The 25,413-nt window shown below is 38.8% G+C and overlaps 1 protein-coding gene across 4 annotated transcripts in view; it reads right to left on the reverse strand.

The window, feature by feature from the left end:
• The window catches only part of EML6 (EMAP like 6), a gene marked incomplete at its 3' end in the record, with an annotated part of 309,679 nt that overhangs the window by 189,534 nt on the left and 94,732 nt on the right, over positions 1-25,413 (reverse strand). For all 4 annotated transcript variants that reach the window (XM_084234453.1, XM_084234451.1, XM_084234452.1 and 1 more), the window contains exons 2-6: positions 16,736-16,895; positions 12,008-12,106; positions 10,000-10,068; positions 5,723-5,908; positions 4,018-4,153 (exon numbers count right to left, since the gene is read on the reverse strand). In XM_084234453.1, coding sequence (XP_084090579.1) covers positions 4,018-4,153; positions 5,723-5,908; positions 10,000-10,068; positions 12,008-12,106; positions 16,736-16,895 — 650 coding nt within the window. The remainder of the gene's footprint in view (positions 1-4,017; positions 4,154-5,722; positions 5,909-9,999; positions 10,069-12,007; positions 12,107-16,735; positions 16,896-25,413) is intronic.

The raw sequence follows: 25,413 nt of genomic DNA on the forward strand, positions 1-25,413 counted from the left end.
GAGACAACAAAAACCTTTGTAGGTAGCATACTAAGTAAGTGTGATCTCTATAAATAAAATTTGTATTCCCAAATTCTATTAAGTAGCAGTTTCTGAATTTTAACTAATATATTAATTTAAGGAACACAGAATATCAGTACTGTGTCATGGGAACTGAGAAATGGTCATGATTAATTCTTTTTTTTAAGATTTATTTATTTATGCATACAAGAACTAGGGTACAGGCCAGAGGTGCTGGTGGTGAAAGGAGTCACCAGAGACAGAGTAGGGAACAGAACAGGCAGAATGACTGAAATACACCTCTGAGGGGAGCAGCAGGAGAGTCAGGAGAGGTCTGCTGCGCCATGTGGATCACCTCCCTGGCCGGGGATCAAACTTGTTCTGCAGTGGCTGTGGACAGCTTCATAGTGTTGCATCTTAACCCCTTGTACCAAGAGGGAGGCCCCATGATTAATTCTCTTGATAAATTTGTTTAGAAAGCTATTTGACTGAGTAAAATGAGAAATCACTATATTTTCAAGGAAATTAATCCTAAAGTTATTGCTATACAATGGGAAAAGAGTCATTAAAATCAAGAAATTCCTGCAAGAATAAAACCATCCATACAAATACCTTCATGTCCAAATTAAGAGCAAAGAAGTTGTAACATGGCTTAGCTTCGCCTTTCAAATGTGCCTTGTTTCCATTTTTAAGTAAAATGCCAGAACATCAAGGAAAAGACAAGACTTCTTTCAAGGGTGAGACCAAGTACACTCAAACATCTGTCCACTCTGCCTTCTTCCTCCTGTTTCATCCTTTCCCACACTCTTTCTTACTTTCTTTATCCCACTCTCTCTGAAAGTTCTCAGAGGAGGAAGGGGATGGTACAGGGAAGCTGAACCAGAAAACTGTTCAATTCAATGCTTTAATGCTCTCCTGAAATCCAAGTATTTTAATTCCTATCCCTGTCCAACTGCACCTCTACCTTCAAGTCCCCTAGAGGGCGCTCCTGTCACATGATGGCCGCAGCAGCTGGCTTCAGAGACCACCACCCAGGACCCAGTCTGAGAATCTCTTGTTCTATGTCAGCAGCTTTTCAACTCAGTAACCTCCTTCCCTGTGTCAGTGAGATGATGGGGCTGACAGAGGGCAAAAGAACATCTGAGTGTGATCTGGGATCAGAGGAGGTCTCCTTAGCAAGGCCCTGCAAACCACCTGAGTTGGGACTAATACTTCAATACTTCAACCAGACTTTCATCCTTTTCATGATAGACATATTTCCTGCTTTTCCAATGAGGGCTGGAATAAAGGTTGGCATTTCTTTGGAAGTTTGACAGTATATAGTGGATTTCTGCAACAATGTTGCCAAAAGTAAGATAAAAAATTTAATTTCAAAAGTTAGAATTTTAATGAGCAAAGATGGGCCTCCCTAGTGGCCTAGGGGTTAAGTCTTAGTGCTACCACTGCTATGGCCCTCCGAGTTCAATCCCGGCCAGGAAGCTGACCCACATGGCACAGCAGACTCTCCTGTTTTGCTCACTGTGCCCTTTATATCTGCCTGTTCTGCTCCCCACTCTGTCACTGGTGAATCCTCTCACACCCCGCACTGCTGGTCTACACCTCAGTTCTTCTACGCAAAAATAAATAAAATCTTTTAAAAATGAAAAAGAAGTTTCATGAGCAAATATAGATAGCATATTAAAGCCATAATTTCACAAATACTATCATGTAGGATAAGAAGTTTAAAAAAGAGAAAGATGCATCAACATCAACCTAAAGTAAAATATTAAGTAATTAAGAATACTGGTAATGACCAACAACTGCACAAATTGAGGTGACAAGAAAATGACTGCCATTTGAGGAGCAACACTCCTTTTCTCAAGGTTCCCTTGGATTCAAACTGCAGTTGTTCCCCCTGAAACACAGGCTTCAGTCCCATTGCTCATCCACCTAAACGTGCCTGACGAACTGGAGAAGAGGTGCTATAGGCCACACCCATGGGGCACAGAATTGCTTTAGGGTCCTCTGTCCACTCTGAACAATGCTCTGATCTTGGAAAGCGTGTGTGTCATCTTTCGAGATTGCCACAAAATGACCATCTTTCATTGACTCTGGAGATTCAGGTTGGCTGACTCATCCCTACTAACTGGCTCCTGTCCTCTCCTTTGAGAGCCTGAAGTCAGGGACTCAGAACCAAGTAGAAAAGTACAGCATGGGAATTATGGCTTCTGCCCTGACCCCTATGTTTTAAAGTTTATAGCTTAATTGTGTGATACAATTTGGGAGTGGTTTAGATTAAGTGACAGCAAAAAGGGAATTATTATTTCTGATTCTTGCTCCCCAACCCCTAGCAATATATGTTTAATAATCCTATCCAGTAAGTCCACTCATCAGTTTTGCTCTCATTTTATTTTGGAAGAGGCCTCAAGAATTTGTATCATGCTTCAAGGTGAAACATTTTGGGTTGCTTTACTAACATTGCTCTATGGTTGCTAGCTTGCTTCTATCTGCCTATTTGTCTGGATAAAGTTATGTTGGCCTATGCTTTGTGGCAGAGAACTTAAGGGGCTGTCTCTTTGTTGATGCACTGAAATGGACACAAATCCCACAACTTCCTAAGTCTACTCTTGTACATAGTATCCAGAAACATAGCTACACCAGGATCCTGAGGTTCCATAAGAAAATAACAATCCAATCTTTACATTAACTAACTATAAATGTACATTTTTTTATTTAGCACATATTTAAGAGGCTGGACTCTGCTTATGCTTAGAAAGCACAATACCCACTTTACTTCCTTGTTGTTCAATTTTGAAGGAAGGTTTAGTTGAAAATAACACTATTAAAAGAGGATGGCCCAAAAATTGGTAATTAATTCTTCTCTCCACCCCCTAGAAGCTGCTCCAGGTCAGGAGGAAGCTTCAAGTATGGCTGCGGGATTCAGCATAGGGAAGAACCTCTTCAGCCACACTGCCATTAGCCCACATCATGGGGCTTTGCAAAAGAAATCCAAGGAATAAGTCCTCAGATCTTTTGAGGACTTTGGGCCTTCCTCATGACACAGGGTCATCTCTCACCTCAGCACAAGGAGTGATACTCCTTAACTTGAACACTGGGTAAACCACCATCTTAGAGATGTTATGACTCATGGTGCTGAGCTCCTTTCTTGGTGCAGACTGTGGGAATCAGTCAGATCTGGGGTCCACCTGGAACAAATGGAGAGCCCGCCTCACCTGTGCTCAGTGTACTACCATAGCTTTATCTTTCCTATTTATGTTTTCCACTTTAATCTCTCAATTCCCCTTTTTTTAAATCTAAAATAGATAATAAGCCTATAATGAGGGTTTTTGAAGATATATATAAATTACACTCTGGCACACATATGCTGTAGTAATAATAGCTGGCATTTATTGAGTGCTGACTATGCACCATGACAGATTATAAGCACCATACAGGTGTGTTTAATAATCATTCAACTCTATAAAGTTGGTGGTAGTATTATCCCCATTAAAGATGAAGAAACGGAGGTCAAGAGATGTTAAGAAATTTGACCAAGGTCTCAAATCAATCTTAGGTAAAATTGGATTTGAACCCATGTCTCTTAACTCTATGTCCCTGCTCTAAACCCCTACTATTATGAAACCTATTAGAGTTATTTTAAAAATATAGTGTCTTTGGCTTGTTTTTTTTTTTTCTCTCTCTCTCCCCAAAGTTGAGAACAGACACATTTCAGGTGATTGCTTTGTCCACAACTTCTCAGCATCATAATGGAAGCTTCCATCTCCTGGGAAATAAATGGTAGCTTTACCATTATGTTGTTTATTTTTGCAGTGAGACCATTGGTAGTACATAGAGAAACCTTTGTCCAAAAAGGGATATTCATTTATAATTAATATACTGCTGATCTTATAATCAATATATTCACATAAGTGGCCTTAAATCCTCTGTGGAGCAAGATGGGGGTACAAAGAAACAATATAAATACAGAACTTCACATTGCCTCTAACACAGACTTTATGATAAGTATTAACATATTACCTTTATATCCTTGTTCTGTCTCCCTGAGGTCAATTTTTGTTATTGGTTTGAAATCAGTATCCCATAATCTTATGCACCCATCTCGTCCACCAGTAGCAAAGCCTTCTTCACAAGCATACATGCTGAAGATTCCAGCCTGTTGGTTAAGTTAGATAATGCTCAAGGCTGCATTCTAAATAGTTATGATAGTTGAATCTTGATTAAGAAAACAAAACAAAGTTAAACAAAATAAAAACAAACCCCTTATTCTCTATTTCACATCCTCACTATAGACCAAGCAGTCATTTTATAATATCCTTCATCATAGCTAGATTAAAAACTAACCACAATAACCACCAAAGCAAACTAGTTTAAGTGCTCCTTTGCCATTACTCAACTGATGGAAAGTTGTAAAAAGAAAATTGCTCAGGTATATACAGGTCAAAGCATACAAAAATCATAAATTCCATTATGTGACAAAATCTTACAAAGAAAAGTAAGATGATTAGGGTGCTTCATATAAATTGCTGCCCAAAATATTCAAGTAAAGATATGTGGGCTAAGAACACAAACATATTGACAGGTATGAAGGTGTCTGGGATGCACCTCAGTGAGCTCCATAAGACCCCACCTGAGTCTAACTGAAAGTACAACTCACATTTGTGTTAACTTGCTAAGCATCATTTGAAGGCACTTTTACATATCTGAAAATGTTTCATAATTTAAAGATGCTTTTCCACAGGAAAACACTTTAAATGATCTGTTCAAAAGCTTTGCTAGAGTATAATGTTGACTTAAATTTCAATATAAAGAGCATCTAAGTTATTCAGGCAACTGCTTATATGAAGAACAAATACTGACTTCCTAATTGTTTTTAGAGATGTTTCATAATTAGCGAAGCCAAGAAAATTGGTCTTCAACATAAGAAAATGAAATCTAAAATGGCATAGCTCTTTTGCTAAGAGTTGCTTAAACATTTCTTTACATTATAAGTAATAGGAAATCAGTTTAGTAGCAATAAACTAAAGATCTTTCAAGTTTCCAGTAAACATTTTACCAAATTGCATTTACTACCATAGGCTTTATCTTTCACATCATCTTCCCCATTCATCTGGGCACTTTCACCTTATCTGTGGATGTAGCAATGTCACTATTGTAATACATGAGTGAGCAGAGTAGTCAGAAGTAAAGTTTGTCCTTGCTTTTTTTTTTTTTTACAGGGCAGACCATCAAAACAGAGAAATTTAATAGTGGTATCTATTTACATCTTAACAGCTTGTGATGCAAACGAGGAGGTGATGTGACTCTACTCATTCAGAGGAAAATCTACCTTACTAACCACTGAAAAAATAATGGTTGTTTACAGTCTTATTAAGGGCCATAGGCCACCAGTGATGGCATCATCTGAGACCCAGAGTCAGAATTCAAATCTTAAAAAGACCTCCAGAAGATTCAAAGGCACATTAAAATTTGAGAAGAGTTGGCCTGAAACTAGTCTGTCAAGCTATTTTTTGACGAATAATGACACTAATCAGCCAATCACTAATAAAGATAAAAGCTAATTAAGTTGTTACACAGTTGATAATTAAGTTGTTACACAGTTGAAATATTTATTTTAGGTAAACAAAAATAGTTTGGTTCTAAAGCAACAGGAAAAAAATACAGAGATTTGTACTCTCAGTTTATTAAATAGTTCATTTCCAAATTTCTATGTGGAAATACTTACACTGTGTGCTCCTTGAATGGTGCGTACTAAGTTGAGCCCTTTCCAGACATAGATGTCACCATTTAAAGCACCAGAGTAGGTGATGTCTTCTTTGGCACATGCAAGGCAAAGAATGGTCTGAAGATCCCCCGTTTTGCCAAAAATCCCTCTTTTTGCAGTCAGGGCATTTCCACATAGCGTCCAAAACTAGAAAGTAGGTGGTAAAATAAATCCCCAAATAGAATAGTCTGGTGCATCACATTGCTATTTACTTATGTTTTGGTACATTTTACATAATTTGCAATAGCTAAACTAGGCACATATAATTTAACTTGTTTTGCTGCAACAACAGAGAATCACAAAACATTTTAGTCAACTACTAGATTGGGACAAAATTTTAATGATATTTTTTAACTTTCAAAATTCCAAAATTGTACAACCCAAATGCCCAAAAATAGATGACTGGATCAAGAAGATGTGGCATATATTCATTCACATGTTGTAATGCAAATTGGCTGGAACTGGCAGGTACCAGTAAGAATGGCACATATCAAAAAAACAAGCAACAACAAATGTTGGTGAGGATGTGGTGTAAAAGGAACTCTCCTACATCGCTGGTGGGAGGGAAAACTGGTCCAACCACTATGGAAAGCTGTCTGGAGGTTCCTCAGTCTACTAAAAATGGAGCTACCATATCACCCGGCAATTCCACTACTAGGGATCTACCCAAAGGACACAAAAATATTGATTCAAAAGAACACCGGTACACCTATGTTTACTACAGCACTATTTACAATAGGTAACACCCTGGAAATAACCCAAATGCCCAAAAATAGATGACTGGATCAAGGAGATGTGGCATATATTCATTCACATGTTGTAATGCAAATTTGGCTAGAACTGGCAGGTACCAAGGGGTTCATTTGGCCCACGGTAATCCCCCAGGTCCTTCTGTCTCTGATTAGAGACTGGAGGAGGATTAACAACATCTACAAATCTGGTAGGCTCATTTGCTGTAAAACCAGCCAAGCAGACAATGTTCAACTGTTATTTTTTTTTCAAGCTTTCATTTCATTTCAGAGAATTGTAATCTGTCTGCTTGCTAAATGCAGGATTTGCAAAAACTAGCAAGGATTTCAACCTAGCTATAAAAATTTTCCATGAAAATGTGCTCTGGAGTGCATCAAAGATGTTTGCACTCAACTTGTGACTGCAATCATTCATCTAATATTAGCAGGTGTAGGGGAAAAGGTGGGGATCCTGGAATTGGATACAGAAAATAAAGATAGTGAAGATAACTTCTTGAAATCTACTGAAATATGCCCTGAATTTCTTACTAAACAAACATTAAAGAATGGCTGGGTGGGCATTTGCTGATCCTTCATCTGAGGTAAAAATGCTTGGTTATGCTTAGAAAAAATGCCTAAGTCTGCTAAAACAAATTTAACAGCAGAAGCAACTCTCAAAATCTACAAATGAAGTTCCAAGGTTTTATGTCTCCGCTTTTAGAATTAACTGAATGAAGTTAGAGTTAACTAAAGGTGGGAAGAAATAGGGAAGAATCTGGAATAGTCTATTAATTAAGCAGCTAAATCTATTATTTTAAATAATGTGTGGGTTTTGTTTTTTGGAAAATGGTAAGCCAGAATAGATCATTTAAGAGGTAGCTTAAAAGTGTAAAGAAGACTACACAGAAAGCCAGAAATGAGCTTAAATCTTATCTGTGCCATCATTTTTGTGATCCCAGGAAATGTGAAAAGAAATTAATATTATCATGTCCCTCTTTTAATAAATTCAAGAGATAGTGACCCAACCCCCCCACCCCCGACCCCGCTCTGCCCACCTTATTTTTTGGGGGGAAGAAATTCATTTTCAGGGAGATTAAATCATTTTCCCAGAATCAAGTAGAAGGAAATGGAACCAGATTCAAAGTCAAATCATCTCCTAGGTCTTGATTTCCTCACTCGAGAATACCCAGTTTGGATAGTGGCTTCTGGGTCTGGGTCCCAGACTTTCAGAGAGCAGCCATAACTTAGTGGAAATAGGTTCATCTTGAGATCACCCATGTCTTTGCTTATGGCTGAACAAACAAGTCGGTGGTGCCTTTGCTTTATATCAGACTGACCAGAAACCCATGTTGGCATATACTTATTTTTGATTAATAAAAATTTTTGAAGAAATTTATTGTTTAATGGCTACAGTGTATTTTGTGGTCAAAATCTTTCAAAATACTGGTTCTCTTGGAAAGAAAATTTAGACATTCTTTTGTGATGAAAATATTGATAATCTGAAGATACTCTTGGCCAAGGAGATTTCTGCTTCCCAGTTCTATGATTCCATGGGCGACCAACAATCCCCTATCAACTCCTGGCTGAAATGTAACCTCTCCTCTGGGTTCTGCTGTCTTCCAAGTCATGGCTACCAAATTCATCTATCCACTAAGTCCCACCTTACTTAGCATCCCCTTCCTGACACACATTATTCTCTATGTAGTAGGAATCTCTCATAAGAGAATTTCTAGTATCTCCCCTAGATAATTTCAGTTTTGCCTCTCTTATGCAATGTTGTTTTAATCGCTAAACTTCAAGCAAATTGAAAATAAGGCCAGATTTCATTCAGTCATGTGGTACAAAAAACAATAAATGTTTATTAAATTTAATAAGTTTTTGAGTCTTTCAAGGGGATTGTATAAAGCATGAGAAAGAACCCTCCAACTACGGCTGAAGCAAAAAGTGCTAAAGCGAAAAGCACTATAGTAAACATTCTCAGCTTAAAATTCTCAGGTCTTTAAACAAGGATTGCAAAATGTTTATGATGGACATCTTAAACATTTGAATAGTGTGACCTATAGATTTATAGTTTTGTCCCATGTTTTTTCATTATTCTTTTTCTTATTTTGGAAGTAACAAGTGTTATCGTAAAATAATTTAAAACTTAAGTAAATCATCAACTCACTACCCAGAGACAGCTAACATTTTGGGATATCCTTCCAAACCATTTTCTGCATAAATATCAAATCCACAAATTTACTCCACCTAAAAGTGGCTATAAAAAGACTGGAATGTTTCCCAGTAACATTAAATCAACATCTAAAAAAGACCTACCATGATTGTACGGTATTTCTTCATATGGATAAATCATATTTTTTTAGCCATGGGCGAGGGAGGGGAGTTGTTAGGAGGTTTCAGGCTTCCGTTTCCTTGGTTGTATTTGCTATTGATAAGTTATTCAGCAAATAATCAGCATTTGGTTCACATACCTAACAATTTCCTTAGGTATGGACATTTCTAAGGCTATTGATAGATACTGCCAAAATTATAGACTGAAAGACCATACTCATTTACCTCTTCACCAGCACAGTATGAGAGTATTCATTCACTAAATCCTTGCTAACACTGGGTACATTTTATTCATAATTTTGATAGACCTAAAGCATTATTAAGTTTTTTATTAATTATTAATGAAATTTAGGGCCTCCCCGGTGGCGCAGCGGTTGAGCGCTGGGTTGCGAAGCTGCCCGCAGCCTCTGTGGTGCCGGTTCGATCCCCGGCTGCTCCCCGGCCACCGGAGGAGGGTCCCACATGGCGCGCAGACCTCTCTTGCCGCCCGCTGCTCCCCTCAGCAGTGTACTTCGGTCCTTCTGCCTGCTCTGCTCCCTGCTCTGGCTCTGGTGAGTTCTCTCACCCTCCCGCGCTTCTGACTGTACCCAGTGCATGTATAAACAAAACAAACAAACGAATAAATAAATAAATAATTATTAATGAAATTTAGCATTTCCTATGTCCATTAGCCAACTATGTTCCTATTTTTGTCAGTTGTCTATGTTCTTTGTCCATTCTGCAGATCTGCTAAAAGTCTTTATATTTCAAGAACCCAACACTCTATCTATGCTTGTTACTTATACTTTGCTAGTGTGTGATTTTCCTATCTTGTTTCTTAGGGTCTGGGGAAAAAACAGAATGTTTTAATATGTATATAGTTGAATCTACAAACTTATCCTTTATGATTTCTTTCTTTCCTTTTGAATTAGTATTTAGGATAGCATTTCATTAACTGAATTTTCCTTTTGAGCTGCCTACTGAGCTTATAACTTGATTGTCCTTAATTTGCATTTCTGAAAGAAAGCCCCATCAGCTGATTTTAGCTTGCTTCAAGATCAGAGAAGGAGGTAAGAAGGCTCTAAATTTAAGAGGAAAAGTGTCAAGTCAAGTGGTTTTGCAACACCAGGTTATATATATTTAACACCTAAAAGTCTCTTCACACAAGATAACAAAATAATTTTAGACTATCTACTTTACCTTTATGTGTTTTACTCCACAGCTAACCACTCTATTTGGCTGATATGGATCCCAGGAAATATCAAAAATCTGTTTAAAAAAAAATTAAAAGACACTAGGCAGGTTATTTGTAATTTTTTTGTCTTCTTTCAGAGACCACTCCAGTTGTCCAGATTCTGTCTTAATGCTTAGACTACACCATTACCAGCACAGGCTGAAAATGGAGGGTTTGGCTCTGAGGATAATTCAGGGACATTCTATTGCCTCACGTCTACTTACCTTTGGCCTGAATAGAGAGGTAACTAACCACAATCATTGAGAACAAGCTGGGTATATTTTTAATTTCATCCATCTGGGATAAACAAATTCAGATGATTTAGAATAACTTTTAAATCAAATTTGCTATAGCTTTCCACAATGCTAATAAACATTTTGGAGAGAATTTTTCAATAAAAATAAAAAGAATTATAAAATGCTTCATTTTAAGTTGAAAAAAGGTTTAACAGTCATCCAAATACAATGTGCCCAACAGTTTCTAATAATCACAGACATCAATATTGCTGAGTATAAGAAGAATTTCTCTGGCCCTAACTTAGCCTACCTAAAGGGCCCTTTAGGTCACTATTTTAATCTGCCACAAAATACTATTAGGTTGTTGGAAAAGTCTTGACGTATTTTTTCTATGCAAAAATGAGTCATGACTTTTCGGGCAACCCAATATTATATTTTCACTTCTCCAAGGAACTGAAAATACATCCACTAATTTTATTTAGTATTCTTTTAAAAAGTTACCAGATAGTTTGCAGATAGTTCTATTTCAATTTTGGAAACAGTGGAGAGAAGACTGTAAACCTTGAAGATCAAATCATCCATGGCAATTGTTTCAAGTATATATTCCCAGGGCCCACCTGTGTGATTTTGATTCTGTGGGTCTACAACTAGGGTCGGGCACCTGAATTTTCAAAGCGACCCCAGGAGATTCTGATACAGGTGGTCAATGGACAATATAGACCAGAGTCTAACCAAAGGAAACGTTTAGGAAGCTAACTTCTCATCCCATAGAAAGGAGCAATGTGGACCAATCATCAGAGAAAGGGGAAGGTTTGATAACATTCTACTTGAGAGAAAGGAGCAATTGTGGACAACAGAAAAGCTCTTGGACCAAGTACCCATAATAAGTTTCAGCATTTCTAACCTTAACCTCATCTTCTCTAAAAATGAGTGACATCATCTCAGTTCTGTTATGACATCAATGTAGACAATGCATCTAATAAGATATAAAGCATTCATTATACAAATGAATACAAGGGATTAAGTACTCTAGCCACTAAAACAATATTGAAGATAATAATTTGTCCATAAACTCAAGAATAATTCACACTGGCATCATTAAGAAAGAGTAAAACTATATGTGATAACAATATGCTGGGAGAACAGTATATAAAAGTATTAATTATGCAAGACACTGGAGAAATAGCTTTCCAACTGGCTGATGCACATGCCTATGTTATATGCTGTCTTGCCTGCTATGACTACGTGGAATTATCATTTCTAATGACACTGACATCAATACGAATTTAAGTAGATAATGATTTACATTCAAATTCTCAAATATAACAAAAAAAATCACAAAGTTGTCATGACATTTAAAATTTAAATATATACTTACAAACATGTTTTATGAATATTTTCTAGCAACTATTTCCATTTCTAAAGAAATATCTAAATTTTACAATAGAATTTCAAATTCAGTCCCATTTTGATTTTATGATACAAAAAGCCTATATGAAAAATTTCCTTTGCCTGTGCAAAGGAAAAATAATTTAAATAAATCATTTGATAACCAGAAGAGATAGTGTCAATATAGTTGCTAATCATTAATTAATTTTTAAAAACAGTAAATTTTTAGGAAAAATCTAGATGTGACATATTTACTTTTAACATATTACAATTTGAGAAGCTATATCATGATCTCTTCTCTCTCTCATACCCCCACTCATGAAATCTATTTGATCCAACAAATTCTTACCCGGTCTGAGTGGCCAGTGGCTGAGGCCAAAAGTTTTCCCTTCCTCCAATCCCAAATGCAGACTGTGTTTTTGGCATCCAATCCCACAGAAGCTAAACGCTTTAAAAAATAATAATAGTAATTTAACACCTGAAAATTATGGCAAGATTCCCTGCCATGCATGCCTTCTTTCAACAAATGGTTACTGTTTGTCTACCTACTATGAACCAGGCATTTAAACTGCTTATGAAGGAAAAAAAATTTACCTTAAAATAAAGTTATCATAGTATATAACTTCCACAGCACATACCATGATTTCAAAAATTGAATAGCTGCAACTCATTTATCCTTCTTAAACACTGGAAACATAAGTACAAAATCTTGTGAGGTCTCTGACTAGTCAGTGGAAATCATAGAAGTAGAACTTGAAGGCAGGGTAAAATCCTAATTGAGATTTAATAGGATTCTATTAACCTAAAACCCAACCAAACTGCAAAAATGAAGAGTTTGACATATAGAGAAGAAATTCTATAACTGAACATTATCTTCATTCCTTCTAAATTTTCATAATTTCACAAGCAGGTAGAGTGACTAAAGGAGATGCAATTTTAGTCAAATATCTACTGCTTTATCTGCCAGCACATATTATTTGAGTTCTGATCAAAACTTGTCTTAAAAGGGAAAAGAAAATACCGCATGAGTGGGATACAAAATCAAAAGTGCCAAAAGAATGCCCAGGTCAGAGCCCTTGGCAGTCGCCACACCTAGGGATAGCACAATGTGACAGAGGTCTGCAGTACAGGAAACTGGCTTCTCTTTTGACTTTGAGTAACCTGACATAAGACACTGAAAAATTAACCTCCTCAAATCTCAATTTTCTCATTTGTAAAGTGAGTTGAAACTATTTGATTTGCCTACATAGTAGGATTCTTTACTGGACCAGTAAAATAATGTAAATTAAAGAGTTATAAAAACACAGTACTACCCAAGGATGAGCATATCAGAGTTTGTGTACTTCATGGAGCATGTGTGGGCATATGTGTGCATGGAATGACATACTGCTTCATGTGCTAAGTGTATTCATGTGCTGTTATTCAAGTTTTTCACTAAAAATGGCTTCCTTTGGGAATATTTAGTATAAAAAATAGGTAGTTGGCAGTTTTAAAATGTATCCTTCAGAAGGGGGTGGTTTTTGTTGTAATTTTTTTAAAGATTTATTTATGCATACAAGAACTGGGGTACAGGCCAGAAGTTTTGGGGGGGAGTGAGATGATTCACCAGAGATAGTGGGGAGCAGAACAGGCAGATCTACTGAAATACACCACTGAGGGGAGCAGCGGGTGAGTCAGGAGGAGTCTGCTGCACCATGTGGGTTGCTCCCTGGCCAGAGATCAAACTCATGCTGCAGTGGCTGTGGATAGCTTCATAGGTTGCGTCTTAACCCCTTATACCACCAGGCCCTTTGTTGGAATTTTTAATTGAGAGTTCAGGCAAATGATTATAAGACATGATGTTTTTATTCATATATGAAAATTCAAAGTGGGTGAATTCTATTCAGATTATTCTTTTTTTCTTATTTTAATAGAAGAGGCAGGTAACATAAATATGGTTCCCCAAATAAAACCCAAATTTTTTGACTGAGAAAAAACAAAAGAAATCTATTGTGTTCATTTGTAGTGACAGGTCCCGTGGCTACCTGAAAAACATTTCTATTGCCTTTTGTTGCTTGTGAGGTGATGGACCATTTGTCCATTTGTCATTTTCTAAATATCACTTAATTCTAGTGAACTCTGTTCAGGGAATAAGACAGACCTGAAGCATCAACAAGCCATGAAATCCATCTTAGCAAACAAACAGGAGGCTATTTTTCTCAACTGACAGTTAAAAAGCATGCAGACCACCCATACACCACCCTTCAAAATGGAATGTACGGGAAAATAACTAGAATTCTAACACAAATAATTAAAAGTTAAAGTTGGATTTTCCGCTGCATTACATTGTTCTTCTGATGTTTCAAAGCAAATTTTTTGATGAAGAATACTGGCTAGAAAAACAATCAGATTAGAAAAGTGCAGGTAATACACATCTAGACACACATTTGCACTCACACATAATCATTGCCATGTTCATTCAAATTAATCAGAAAGTTAACAACTGTCCATCTGAACAAATGTCACTCTTCAGCTATCTCTTTCATACATACAATAGAATGCATGTATTATCCTGACTAAACTGAAGGAGATTACAGAGTAGTAAAATAAAAAAAAAAAACCACACATATGTAGTGAATCTAGTTATAGAAAGAAAAATGAAGAGTTAATGATCACTACTGTCTCCGAATAGAAGAAAACAACAAGTAAATGTTAACTGTTAAAAAGGTTACTCAAACCAGGTCAAGTTTCATAATCCAATCAATTTCCTGCAAATTTCTATTGTTCAAGATGCTGGGAATAGTTTCATAGGTCTTTCCATGTCATAAACTTACAGAATTTACTGAAATTTTCCAAAAATTTAGTGGAAGGAATTAACTGGAAGAAATACAGAAGGCAGGGCCTCCCCGGTAGCGCAGCGGTTGAGCGCTGGGTTGCGAAGCTGCCCGCAGCCTCTGCAGTGCCAGTTTGATCCCCGGCCACCGGGCGAGGGTCCCCCATGGTACACAGACCTCTCCTGCTGCCCATCTGAACCCGCTGCTCCCCTCAGCAGTGTACTTCGTCAGTCTGCCTGTTCTGCTCCCCACTCTGGCTCTGGCGAATTCTCTCACCCTCCCGCGCTTCTGACTGTACCCAGTGCTTGTGTAAATAAATAAAATAAATCTTTAAAAAAAAAAAAAAAGAAATACAGAAGGCAAAAGAGACAGAGGATGTGGCCTAGGAACAAGGAGAGGCTGGGGAGAAGTCACATCCTTAATGAAGAGGTGAAAGCAGTGAAAGCAGAAGTGCTCCCTCTGTGTTTCCAGTCCTTTTGCCATTACATTTTAAAATATTGAGATATAACTGATATCTATAACAGATTTGCATAGCTTTTCTACCAAGAGTGGCTGGAAGGCAAAGGAAAGAAGACAATTTGGGGCGACTGGGAAGGCTTCATGAAGATCTTGGAAGAGTCTTTGAAGAATGAATCGATTTAAGGGGCAAAGAGAGTGAGTAGGGCACATGGGGGTGGCGAGGACAACATGAGACGAGTGGAAGCATACGGTCTGATAGAGGAATATCACTGACTAGCCTAATTTGATTGCAAGGAGATAGTGAAAATAAGACTAGAAAAAGTTGTCTAGTATAGAACGCCCAGCGGCAAAGTATAGACTTCATGCAATGGGTGTGCCAGACATATGTTGTTTTAAGCAAAATGTTATAACACTTTTTTTTTTCAGTTGGTGAGATGTATTTCAAGAAATTACCTATGTGGAGATCATTTGTAGGGTAAGGAAAAAGTATCAGGCTTTTCTGCCCTCCCGCCATTAGGATAGATGAGGGAACCCTGTGGTCCTGAATGCATGCCTGATGGGGGCACCTGAAGTGGGTATACCTGGGTACATCAAGACTGAGTTTATAAGGGCGGCGTCATGGGGATGCCAGCAGAAGCCAAGAACGAGCGGAGCCGAGAGAAGAGAAGCAGAGAGAACACCAGAGAGTCCAGATAGAGTGAGGATTTGCTGGGGGCTGGGAGGACTGCCAGCCTCCAGGCCCCCCAGTACCCCTGCCTGCCATGTGCCTGGTAAATCTAAATAGCAAAAGCCACTGAGGACTCTGACTCCTCTTTTACCTGGTCTGCTGGATCAGAAAACCTGCACTGTGTCATTCCTGCCCTTTACACCAGTTAAGAGGGTATTTAAAATAAGGCAGTTACATGACACTAGTTTGGAACTTAGAGAATGGAACGGGGGGGGGGGGGGGGAAATTAACATAAAAGCTATTGTGAAGGGCCTCCCCGGTGGCGCAGCGGTTGAGCGCTGGGTTGCGAAGCTGCCCGCGGCCTCTGAAGCGCCGGTTCGATCCCCGGCTGCTCCCCCGGCCACCGGAGGAGGGTCCCACATGGCGCGCAGACCTCTCCTGCCGCGCCCACTGCTCCCCTCAGCAGTGTACTTTGGTCCCTCTGCCTGTTCTGCTCCCCGCTCTGGCTCTGGTGAATTCTCTCACCTTCCCGCGCTTCTGACTGTGCCCAGTGCATGTATAAACAAAACAAACAAACAAATAAATAAAACATGCCTCTATTAAAAAAAAAAAAGCTATTGTGAAGAAACCAATAGATACACATGACTCAGTGACAGCCTGAACTGGAAGGTATAGGTAGGGGAAAGAAGGAATTAAAAGTGACAACAAGTTAGAGTCAGAGAATCTTCTCAGTGAATTACTAAGAAGTGATATTGTATTCTGAAAGCAAGGGGAACTAAGGGGATGAAGAGCTAGAGGTTTGTGAAAAGTTCTTCTAACCCTTATTCCAAATAGGAAGCCAAGACTAGAAGACAAAGTGGAATTGCTAGGTAAAGATGGACTGGATCAGTGAGTTCATGACTTCCTTGCTAGGGAGTCTTTAATCAGATGATGAGACTGGGAGAACCCAAAATGGGGTGATTCCAGTGCTGGCAGTTAGTAACAACAAAACTGATAAAAGGATCAAACCTGTAGGATGCAAAGAGGCTGCAAACAGAGCCAGCATTGTTGATGGACTTCCTTGAGCCGACAGGCCATGTAATTCTAAATGACTGGTGAGAAGTTATTAAAGAAAAGGGAAATCAGAAAAGATACATACCTGTCCATCTGAGTCGAAAGCCAGACAGGCAACTCCATGTGTATGGACATCTTTAAGAATAGACACAGTCTGGACGTTATAGGAATCCCATATGCATATGTATGGCTCCTTCCCAACTTGGCCAGTTGCAACGAGAATTTTATCTGGGTGTAAGGCAAGACTGAAAGAGAAAAAGCCTTCTTTTCACATCTTCCAAATGATCAAAGTTAATGTAAAAGTAATACATACTTTCAATGAGGTGGGGAGGGGGGATTTAGAATTCCCAATTTGCATAATCAGCAAACTATAGGACCCACATGGCTTGCATCAGGAAGTGATGTTGTTTCCCTAAGGAAGTTTCCTCTTGGTCTAAAAACATTCTCTCTAAAATCTAAGGGAGCACTGGCTTTATCGAGGGAAGCACATGTATGTTGCCATGAGACTGCACATTCCAATTTGCCTTTTTGTTGTTTCCAAGTAAACCCATTTTATTGGTAAATGACTGACTGCTTTTTGAGATCAACATTTCTCATTTTAATCATCTAACAACACAATCTCAAGAGTCTGAACTGTCCCCAAAGTAATCACCTGATAAATCTAAATAGACTCAACTTTGGCAAAGAGAAGCTTAGCACAGTTTAACAATTTCATCTTATCTTACTCAATTACCCTGAAAATCAGACACTATTATGATTATAATTCTGTGACAAGAAAATCTTCTGTGTGGTTCGATAATTGCATTATGTCATGATATTTACTTACTGATTTTGAAAATATTACTCAGGTTTTAAGTTTGCTTTTGACTTTAATCTGAAAAAAAAAATGCTGTTGCTAGGAGAAAGTGCACTTCTCAGAATTAATTAAACCTGCTTGCAAAAGCTCTGGATACCATCCTCATTAGGATTTCAAAGCATGAAGGGGTTCCAGAGTCAAATGTTGTTTCTGTATTTATTGCTACAGATTATGTATTTTAAATGAAAATTTCTATTTTACAGAAATCATTATGACATCAAGAGAACTACAAATTACTATGCTTGTGGTTTGTGTAGCATTTTCCTTCGGTAGTCTAATCAAAATAAAATTTTGTCAAAAGCAATCTTGAATTTCTAGGGGTCTATGGAATTTAAGAGAAATGTTATTATTCCTAAATGAGAAATCATGCTAATGTTTTAAACTTATTGTGTAAAAAAGAATGCCTTTCTAAAGATAGGAAATTTTTTTAAAAAACACACAGAAAGAACATATTACCATATAAAAAAATCTAGCAGATAACTACAAAATAAAGGGTCAAGTTCCTATTTTCTTTTTCAATTTCAGCATCTGTTTATACAATTAAGAGAAGCAGAACTTTTTTCCCTTTTCAATTTTCAGCATGATTTTAATAAGAGAATAAGCTCTGCAAACAGACTCCTGGATTTGTCTGCTAGAGCTCCTGACAACCTGCTTCTATAAACAGATGTCTTTTACCTCAGAATCCTCATCTGTAAAATGGAACTAATATACACAAATTTATGTAACAAATACAGCACATTTAGTACCATAACCTGGCATAGAGCAAGCACTCAAGTTTCTTTATCATCTTAACATGTAGAAGAGCCATTACACACATACAACCAACACATGCATGTTTCTGCAGATAACATGTGCATTTCAAAACAAACTACTTACTGGTTCTCCCCTTTCTCCATGTGTGGTCCCCCAATTCTGCAGCCACCAACCCCCACAGGCTGTCACGGTGACCCTCATCCCAATGAATTCCTTTTCTGCCTTCCCAAGAGACTTAGTGTCATTCTTTGTCCCTCTCCTTACCAGGGGCCTTACAGGGAGGGCCCTTACAACCTGGTGCAGAAGCAGTGCAGGAGTTCCCAGAGTCCTACTCCGCAGGTCCTCAAACCAGACGCTGCCCCCAAAGCTGAAGTCTGCTCTGCCAGAGCCTGGATGTTTATCTCATTAAGCAAACAGGTTGCCGCTGGCGCCCATGTCTGGCCTGCCCTCTGTTCTGCCATTTAGGCTGTGCATGGAGGGAGGGAGCGCAGGTCCAGATTGTGGGCAGAGAGGATGAGCTGGCAAGCACTGGGCACTGGAGTGACTCAGAGCACGATGGACTCAGGCCCTACATCTAACACCACCACCACTCCTCCAAAATCAAGCTCGAACTCAGGATCTTGGGAGCTGTACCCGGCAGCAGAGGATTCTGGAAAGGGAAACACCTGGGTGCCCTGGTGCCAGAGGCCCAATGTTCCGGGCTCATCAATAAGGAGTCTGGCTCACAACACGTGGGAAGAAAACCCTAATCCTCCTCAAGTCCTGATCCAACCCCCACCCCCAATGAAGAGTCACAGTGAGTGCAAGGGTTTTGCCCCAGGGGCCTGGACAGGTGTTGAGAATCCAGATCTGCTGTAAAGGTTGTGCAGGGATAAGGCTGCCTGAGGTCAGCACCGGGGAGTAAACTTCACTGGTCCAATACCTTCCAGGAGGACAAAGCCCTGGGGGCAGTGACCCAGGCATCTGTCATACTCTTTGGGACCCGAATCCTGTACCTGCCAAGGCCCAAGGCTACAGCAATCAGAAATTTGCTCCAGACCAGTCGTTCCCTTCATCTTCACACAAGCCCCTCCATCAGGAAGTAATCTCAATTGTGAGCACTACCTGGGCTGCAGCAGGCAGGGGAAGCCTGGTCTTAGTTGGGGGAATGTGGCTTCCCAGAAAGACAAACAAGGCACAGGTGCCCACGTGGCTTTGGCTGCCCAGCAGGGAGGAGTGCCTGTCCAGAGGGCAGGGCAGGGAGAAGATGGGATGCACTATATACTTGAAGATGAACTATATACTTATTTCGATTCATTAGTCAATTGCATTTATATGAACGAATCTATAAAGGAAGATATAGTTGGTATTTGTTATTATTTTATTTTATTTCATTTTATTTTATAGACTTGGAATTTTTTGAAATATAGTTTTTTATAGATTTTTTTTGACAAATTGAACAAGATGGATTTATTTTTTTGTGATATCCAAAGATTAATATTTAAAAAAAAATTTTAGACAATATTTGCTTCCCCCCACCCTCTCAGGTGGAGTCCCCATAGAATTTCCTTCCCCAAGGCACCCATGCACCATCACCACAGTCCCCTGTGCTCCTCCCTCCCTCCCTCTAATCCCTCTCCCTCCTCCTCCCTTGCAGTATATTTCTGATTTGTAATTGTCTGTTTTTGCTTTGTTGTGTTTTGTACTGTTATTATTTTTTTTACACTGTTTTCCATTTTTAGTAGACTGAGGAACCTCCAGACAGCTTTCCATAGTGGTTGAACCAGTTTGCACTCCCACCAGCAATGTAGGAGAGTTCCTTTTTCACCTCATCCTCGCCAGCATTTGTTGTTGCTTGTTTTGTTTGATATGTGCCATTCTTACTGGTGTAAGGTGGTATCTCAGTGTGGTTTTGATTTGCATTTCCCTGATTATAAGGGATGTTGAACATTTTTTCATATGCCTGTTGGCCGTTTGCATTTCTTCTTTGGAGAAATGTCTTCTAAGTTCTTCTGCCCATTTTTTGACTGGATTGTTTATTTTGTTTTTGTTGAGCCGGGTGAGTTCTTTGCATATCTTTGTGATCAGTCCCTTATCAGGTGGATGGAGTGCAAAGATTTCTTTCACAATCAGTGGGGTGTCTCTCTGTTTTGGTTAATGTCTCTTTTGCTGTACAGAAGCTTTTCAGTTTGATGTAATCCCAGGTATATATCTTTGCCTTCACTATCACTACTTTGGGTGATGAGTCTTTAAAGATGTTTCTAAGATGTATGTCTTATAGTGTTTTACCTATATTTTCTTCTATGTATTTTATGGTTTCAGGTCTTATGTCCAGTTCTTTTTAGATATATTTATTTTTTATTTTTTAAATTTTATTTTTTTCCATTGGTGCTGCGTTTTATTTTTTTATGTTGTATAAATTTTACTATAAATCAGAGACATTCTGCAGGGGAGAGGGAGAGAGACCAAAGTGAGGGTGGGAAGAGCACAAGGGACTATGGTGATGTTGCACAGGTAAATTGGTGGTGGGAATTCTATGAGGACTACACCTCACCTGAGAAAAGAAAGCAACCATTGTATGAAAAAAGACTTTAAAACCTTTTAAGGTTGTAGAGTACTTTAGCATTCAGAGTTGGTGAGAAAAGACCAGTAAGTTATGAAAAGATGTGCCCAACCTCAATTTTGCCAGGATATCTCTGGGTATTCAATGGTATCTAGATATCCCAGAAAATGTAAGTAATTTATGTAATGCCATATTTGTGTCATTACCTAAGCGAATGGAAGAAGTGTGAAAACCTTTTGACAAACTGGTATGTTTTAGTCTATTCATTCATTCAACAATCCCTTATTTAAGGACCAATGAAATTTTAGGCACAGCACCTTAGATAGATAAACAGAAAATACACTATCCCTCTTTCAAGAAGCCTCCCTTAAAAGGAAGGGCAGATATGTAAACAAGTAATAACAATTTGGAGGATGGAGTTGATGGAAGCTTAGAACAGAAAATTGAGGTTGAAAGTTCCACAAGGCCAGCAACCAGATGTGGGAACAGAAACTATTTATGAATCGTTAAACCATGGAAAAGATGGAAAGTGGGTTATGGAGAAATGTCAGTCGTTATAGAGAAGATCACCAGACCTCACAGGTTAACCCAACCAGATCCTACAAGTGATAGATTCCACAACAGATAAAACTCCATGAGGGAATAAATTCCCCTCAAAGATCAGTATGTAAGAACAACCCTTGCTCTGGCAAAATGCAGCTCTTTGCCTTCCTGTGTCTTTGCAGGTGTCTCTGTTTCCTAATAAACCTACCCCTTTAAAAAAGCAGCTTCTTGCCCTTACAGAACTCTTGTCTGCCTCTATGCATTCTCCCCTTTCTCCTTTCCTTTCTTTACAAACTTGCTCTGTGCTGCTGAACACGGGACTCTGCTGAAATCATTTATCAGAGAGACTCAAGAATTTCACTCACTGAACCCCAGCAGAGTGACCATCAGCTGCTAAGGACTTTAGGAAGAGTACGAGTTCATATGAGAGACAAGGCGCCAAGGGCATCCATCTGAAAAGACAATGTCAACAGATAAAGTCTTACAGAGACAGCAGAAGTGAGCCAGTCAGGCAGACCTTGCAGCCTTGAAGGTCTTACTAAGTAGGGCTAGAAGTTAGGGCACCACTGACAACTATTAACAGGACACAAGAACTAAGTTTCATGTTTTAGGACAGTAACCCTAGAAGTGGTTAGACACAGTGACAAGGACAGATGGGGGAAGCATTAGGTAAGGAGGCAGGAAGATCAGTTAAGGACCAGGGAAAGACAGCACTACACCTCGACGTAGACGGGGTGGAGGGGATGGAGAAGATGAGTAGAGATATTTAAGAAGAGAGAAAATTTTCAGATGCTTGAGGCTAAGGAAAACCTCAAGTATGTTAAAGTCTACAGAAGTTGTTAAGCTTGTGCAACCAGGTTTCTAACTCACAGAGTTTGGCAGCACTAGACCTTCACAACTGTGAGCCAGATCCTGGGAGTCCTAGAGCCTTGACTCCACCCAATTTAGTGGAGAAACCAAGGAGAGTCCTCAGGTTAGCACCACACCTGGAGTCCTGAGGACTCTGAAGGAGAGGATTTGACTAGAATGTATGCTCCATGAAGGTAAGTGCTGTTTCTAGCACTCTACACACAGTTCCTGGAACACCCCAGGGCAGAGGAAGCACTAACAAAGTGTCTGCTCAAGAAGGAATGAATGAGGCCAGCAATCACAGCTGCCACATTGCTTCTCCTCCAGCTACAGGTAACAGGTTCTACACAGGATCTGGAAAATAAAAAGGAATAAGCACATTTCCCCTAGATTCAGAAATGACTTAAAGATAAATGAAAATCTTCTGTTATGATGACACCTATTTAAAAATGCTCGAGATACTTCATGGGGTTCTGAAGCAACCAGAATTTCTTTTTAATCATGGTGCCAGGCAGTTGTTCTTACTGTAATTCCATGATTCCTGATTTTTCTCAGTTCCTTAAAGAAGGAGGGAAATGAAATAAAAAAGCTTTGGACAAATCTTTAAAGAGACCTTCAAAATAGTCCAAGTTCTTAATGAGCAATTCAACCCCAATTTATCCCATTATTTCCCACTATATATTTGGAATATTTTTACTCTGGTTATTATTCTTCTTTTAATTCATATTAAAGACCACAAATTTATCACATTTATTAAAAATTTTGCACTGAAAATTTTTCTTTTTGCCAGAAGTTCCTTTATGTTGATCTTTAAATCATCTCTTCCTAGCCCACAATACAGCATTTATCCAAGTACCTCCTTTGCCACTGGAATAAAAATTATCAGTTATCTAGTTCTCCTTCCGTAAGTTGAGAGTCACTAACCTCATTTCTCTGGCTTGTATGCAACATGGTTGCTTAGAATGACTCACAGTGTTCTTATTTATCCATGTCAAGATAGATTGAACAGAAAAGGACCTTTTATCACTTTGCCATTCCTTACTTTCCTATCAGCTTCCCTGAAATTTCACTCCTCTCACCCGGGTAATAGAATGACATCATCTGTGTGGCTTCCAGAGCACAGACAAGTGGCATTTACTTTCATTTTAAATCTGTCATAGTTCAACAGCACTTAAAAACTTCATGAGAGGAAGAAAAAATCTAACAAACTTGCATCATACACTGTAATGGTAAACATAGAGCACTCATTTAATAAACAGGTTTGAAGTTACAATCAGGGTATCCCCTTCTTCTCTCATCTGACTGAAAAATTCAAGAATTTCATAAAAAATCATTTTGAACAGGATTTACTTTCATCAAATCCCAACATTTGAAATTTTAGCTCAGAAGCATTTAAGTGACAGATGTGTGTATTATCCTCATAGAGAACTGGGTTTGTCTTCTGCTGCATACTTCAAAACCGCTCTTTGCTCTTTCCACAAAGGTGCACTGAAGCAAAGAAGCTACCCTACAGAAACGCCTTCAGACCAAACAACAGGGCACAGGAGGGTCAATCTTCTAAACCTTGCAAGGGATTATAAAGGACAGAACTGCACCAGCTGAATTCCATCTGATATAATTTGATCAGAAATGGTCCTCCATGTGTCCTTCCATGGAGAAAATTGCCGAAGCAGAAATTACCAAGACTTACACCAAATATCTTTTCCACTCTTGGTTTCCCACCATCTTCTTTACCATGTCATTGTGTTGTGATCCTGTGACTGGAAGTTTGATAATACTTATTTATAATTTAAGTCTATTTGCCATCTGAGAGTTCAAACACCCAAATCTCTTCTTTGCTTTTCTAAAAATCTTCACAAATTGTGCAAATTCTTATAACTATAATAGTAATGTCACTATATTAAATCTTTAAAAATTGATTCCCTTTCACTAAGAGTCTTAACACAATGCCAGTCTTATTCCACACCTTCATGAAAGATTTGGTGTCATTCTATTTTTCCTGTGGTCGTCAGTTTATTACATTGATTGACTGTACACATGTCAACAAAAAAGGGATCAAGCTTTTAAATAACTGCTTTTCTCTGTGTACATGTAAATCTAGTTCCATCAGGAAATCCCATCTTCTGTTACCATAGCAATAGAAAGCACTGCAGAGAAGAGCTTTCATTGCCCTATCTGTGAGAAGGAATTGATTTGTTTCTCCCGCATGCCAGGAAGGCAAAAACATGTCTTTCTGATGTCAGACAAGATCAGGCAGATTTCCAAATATGTTGTGTGGGGAGAAATGAGAATTAATGGGGTCATAAAAAGAGGTAGCCTTCCTTGCATATGAGGTTGACCAAAAAAAAATCACTAGTCATTCTTGATTTCTGAAGGCAAAAAACATGTATTTAAGTATACTTATTCCAAGTGCAGTATTTAAAAATATTCATAATTCTGACTTTATTGAACATTTTATTATAGCGTTATTCAAAGTTTCAAGTGGTGAACTTAATGTCATATACTTTTTTTTAATTGGCTTTACATTTGAAAGCCTCATTTCATTTTTTCCCAGGCTGCTTTAGTGATTTATCAGGTTACATTGTCTTGAGGGCAGAGGGAGAGTGCTCTTTTCTAGAAGAAAGAGTAGCCCGGACTCAGTGGCTGTTCACCAGTGAAGAAGAAAAGAAAAAGGAAGGCTTCATTTGTACACAGAGGCCTGAAGGCAGTGGGATCTTAGATGGGAATGTCCGTGCTCCCGTCCTGGTGCACAAGGCTGCACTTGGCACTGGAATATTACTAGGATTGTGATCTCATATGACACCATCTAAAGGGCCTTGCATTCAAGGTGACCAGGACAGGACAAATAGAAGTGATAGCAATGTTGACAGACCATTAGTGCCTATTGCCCTGTTCCTGAACTGGGTAAGCCCTGGGCACTTGATAGTTCACACTTGGGCAGGTGTCCCTCAAACTGGACTTCAGAACAACTTTGATGAGTGGTACATCTAATGAGATTTAGTGTGATTTAGAAAAATAGAGAAATGCAACATATCTAGCAGGATGCATATCTTATCATTCCTGTATGCTATTCCTTTATTGGTATGAAACTAAATTCTATCAATACCATCATACAACATAAAAGAGGGGTTAAGAGTATAGTGGTTTGGGGCCTCCCCAGTGGCATAGCAGTTGAGCACTGGGCTGCAAAGCTGCCCGCAGCCTCTGCAGTGCCGGTTCG

The sequence above is a fragment of the Talpa europaea genome (genome assembly GCF_964194135.1).
Source record: "Talpa europaea genome assembly, chromosome: 6".
Taxonomy (NCBI): Eukaryota; Metazoa; Chordata; class Mammalia; order Eulipotyphla; family Talpidae; genus Talpa; species Talpa europaea.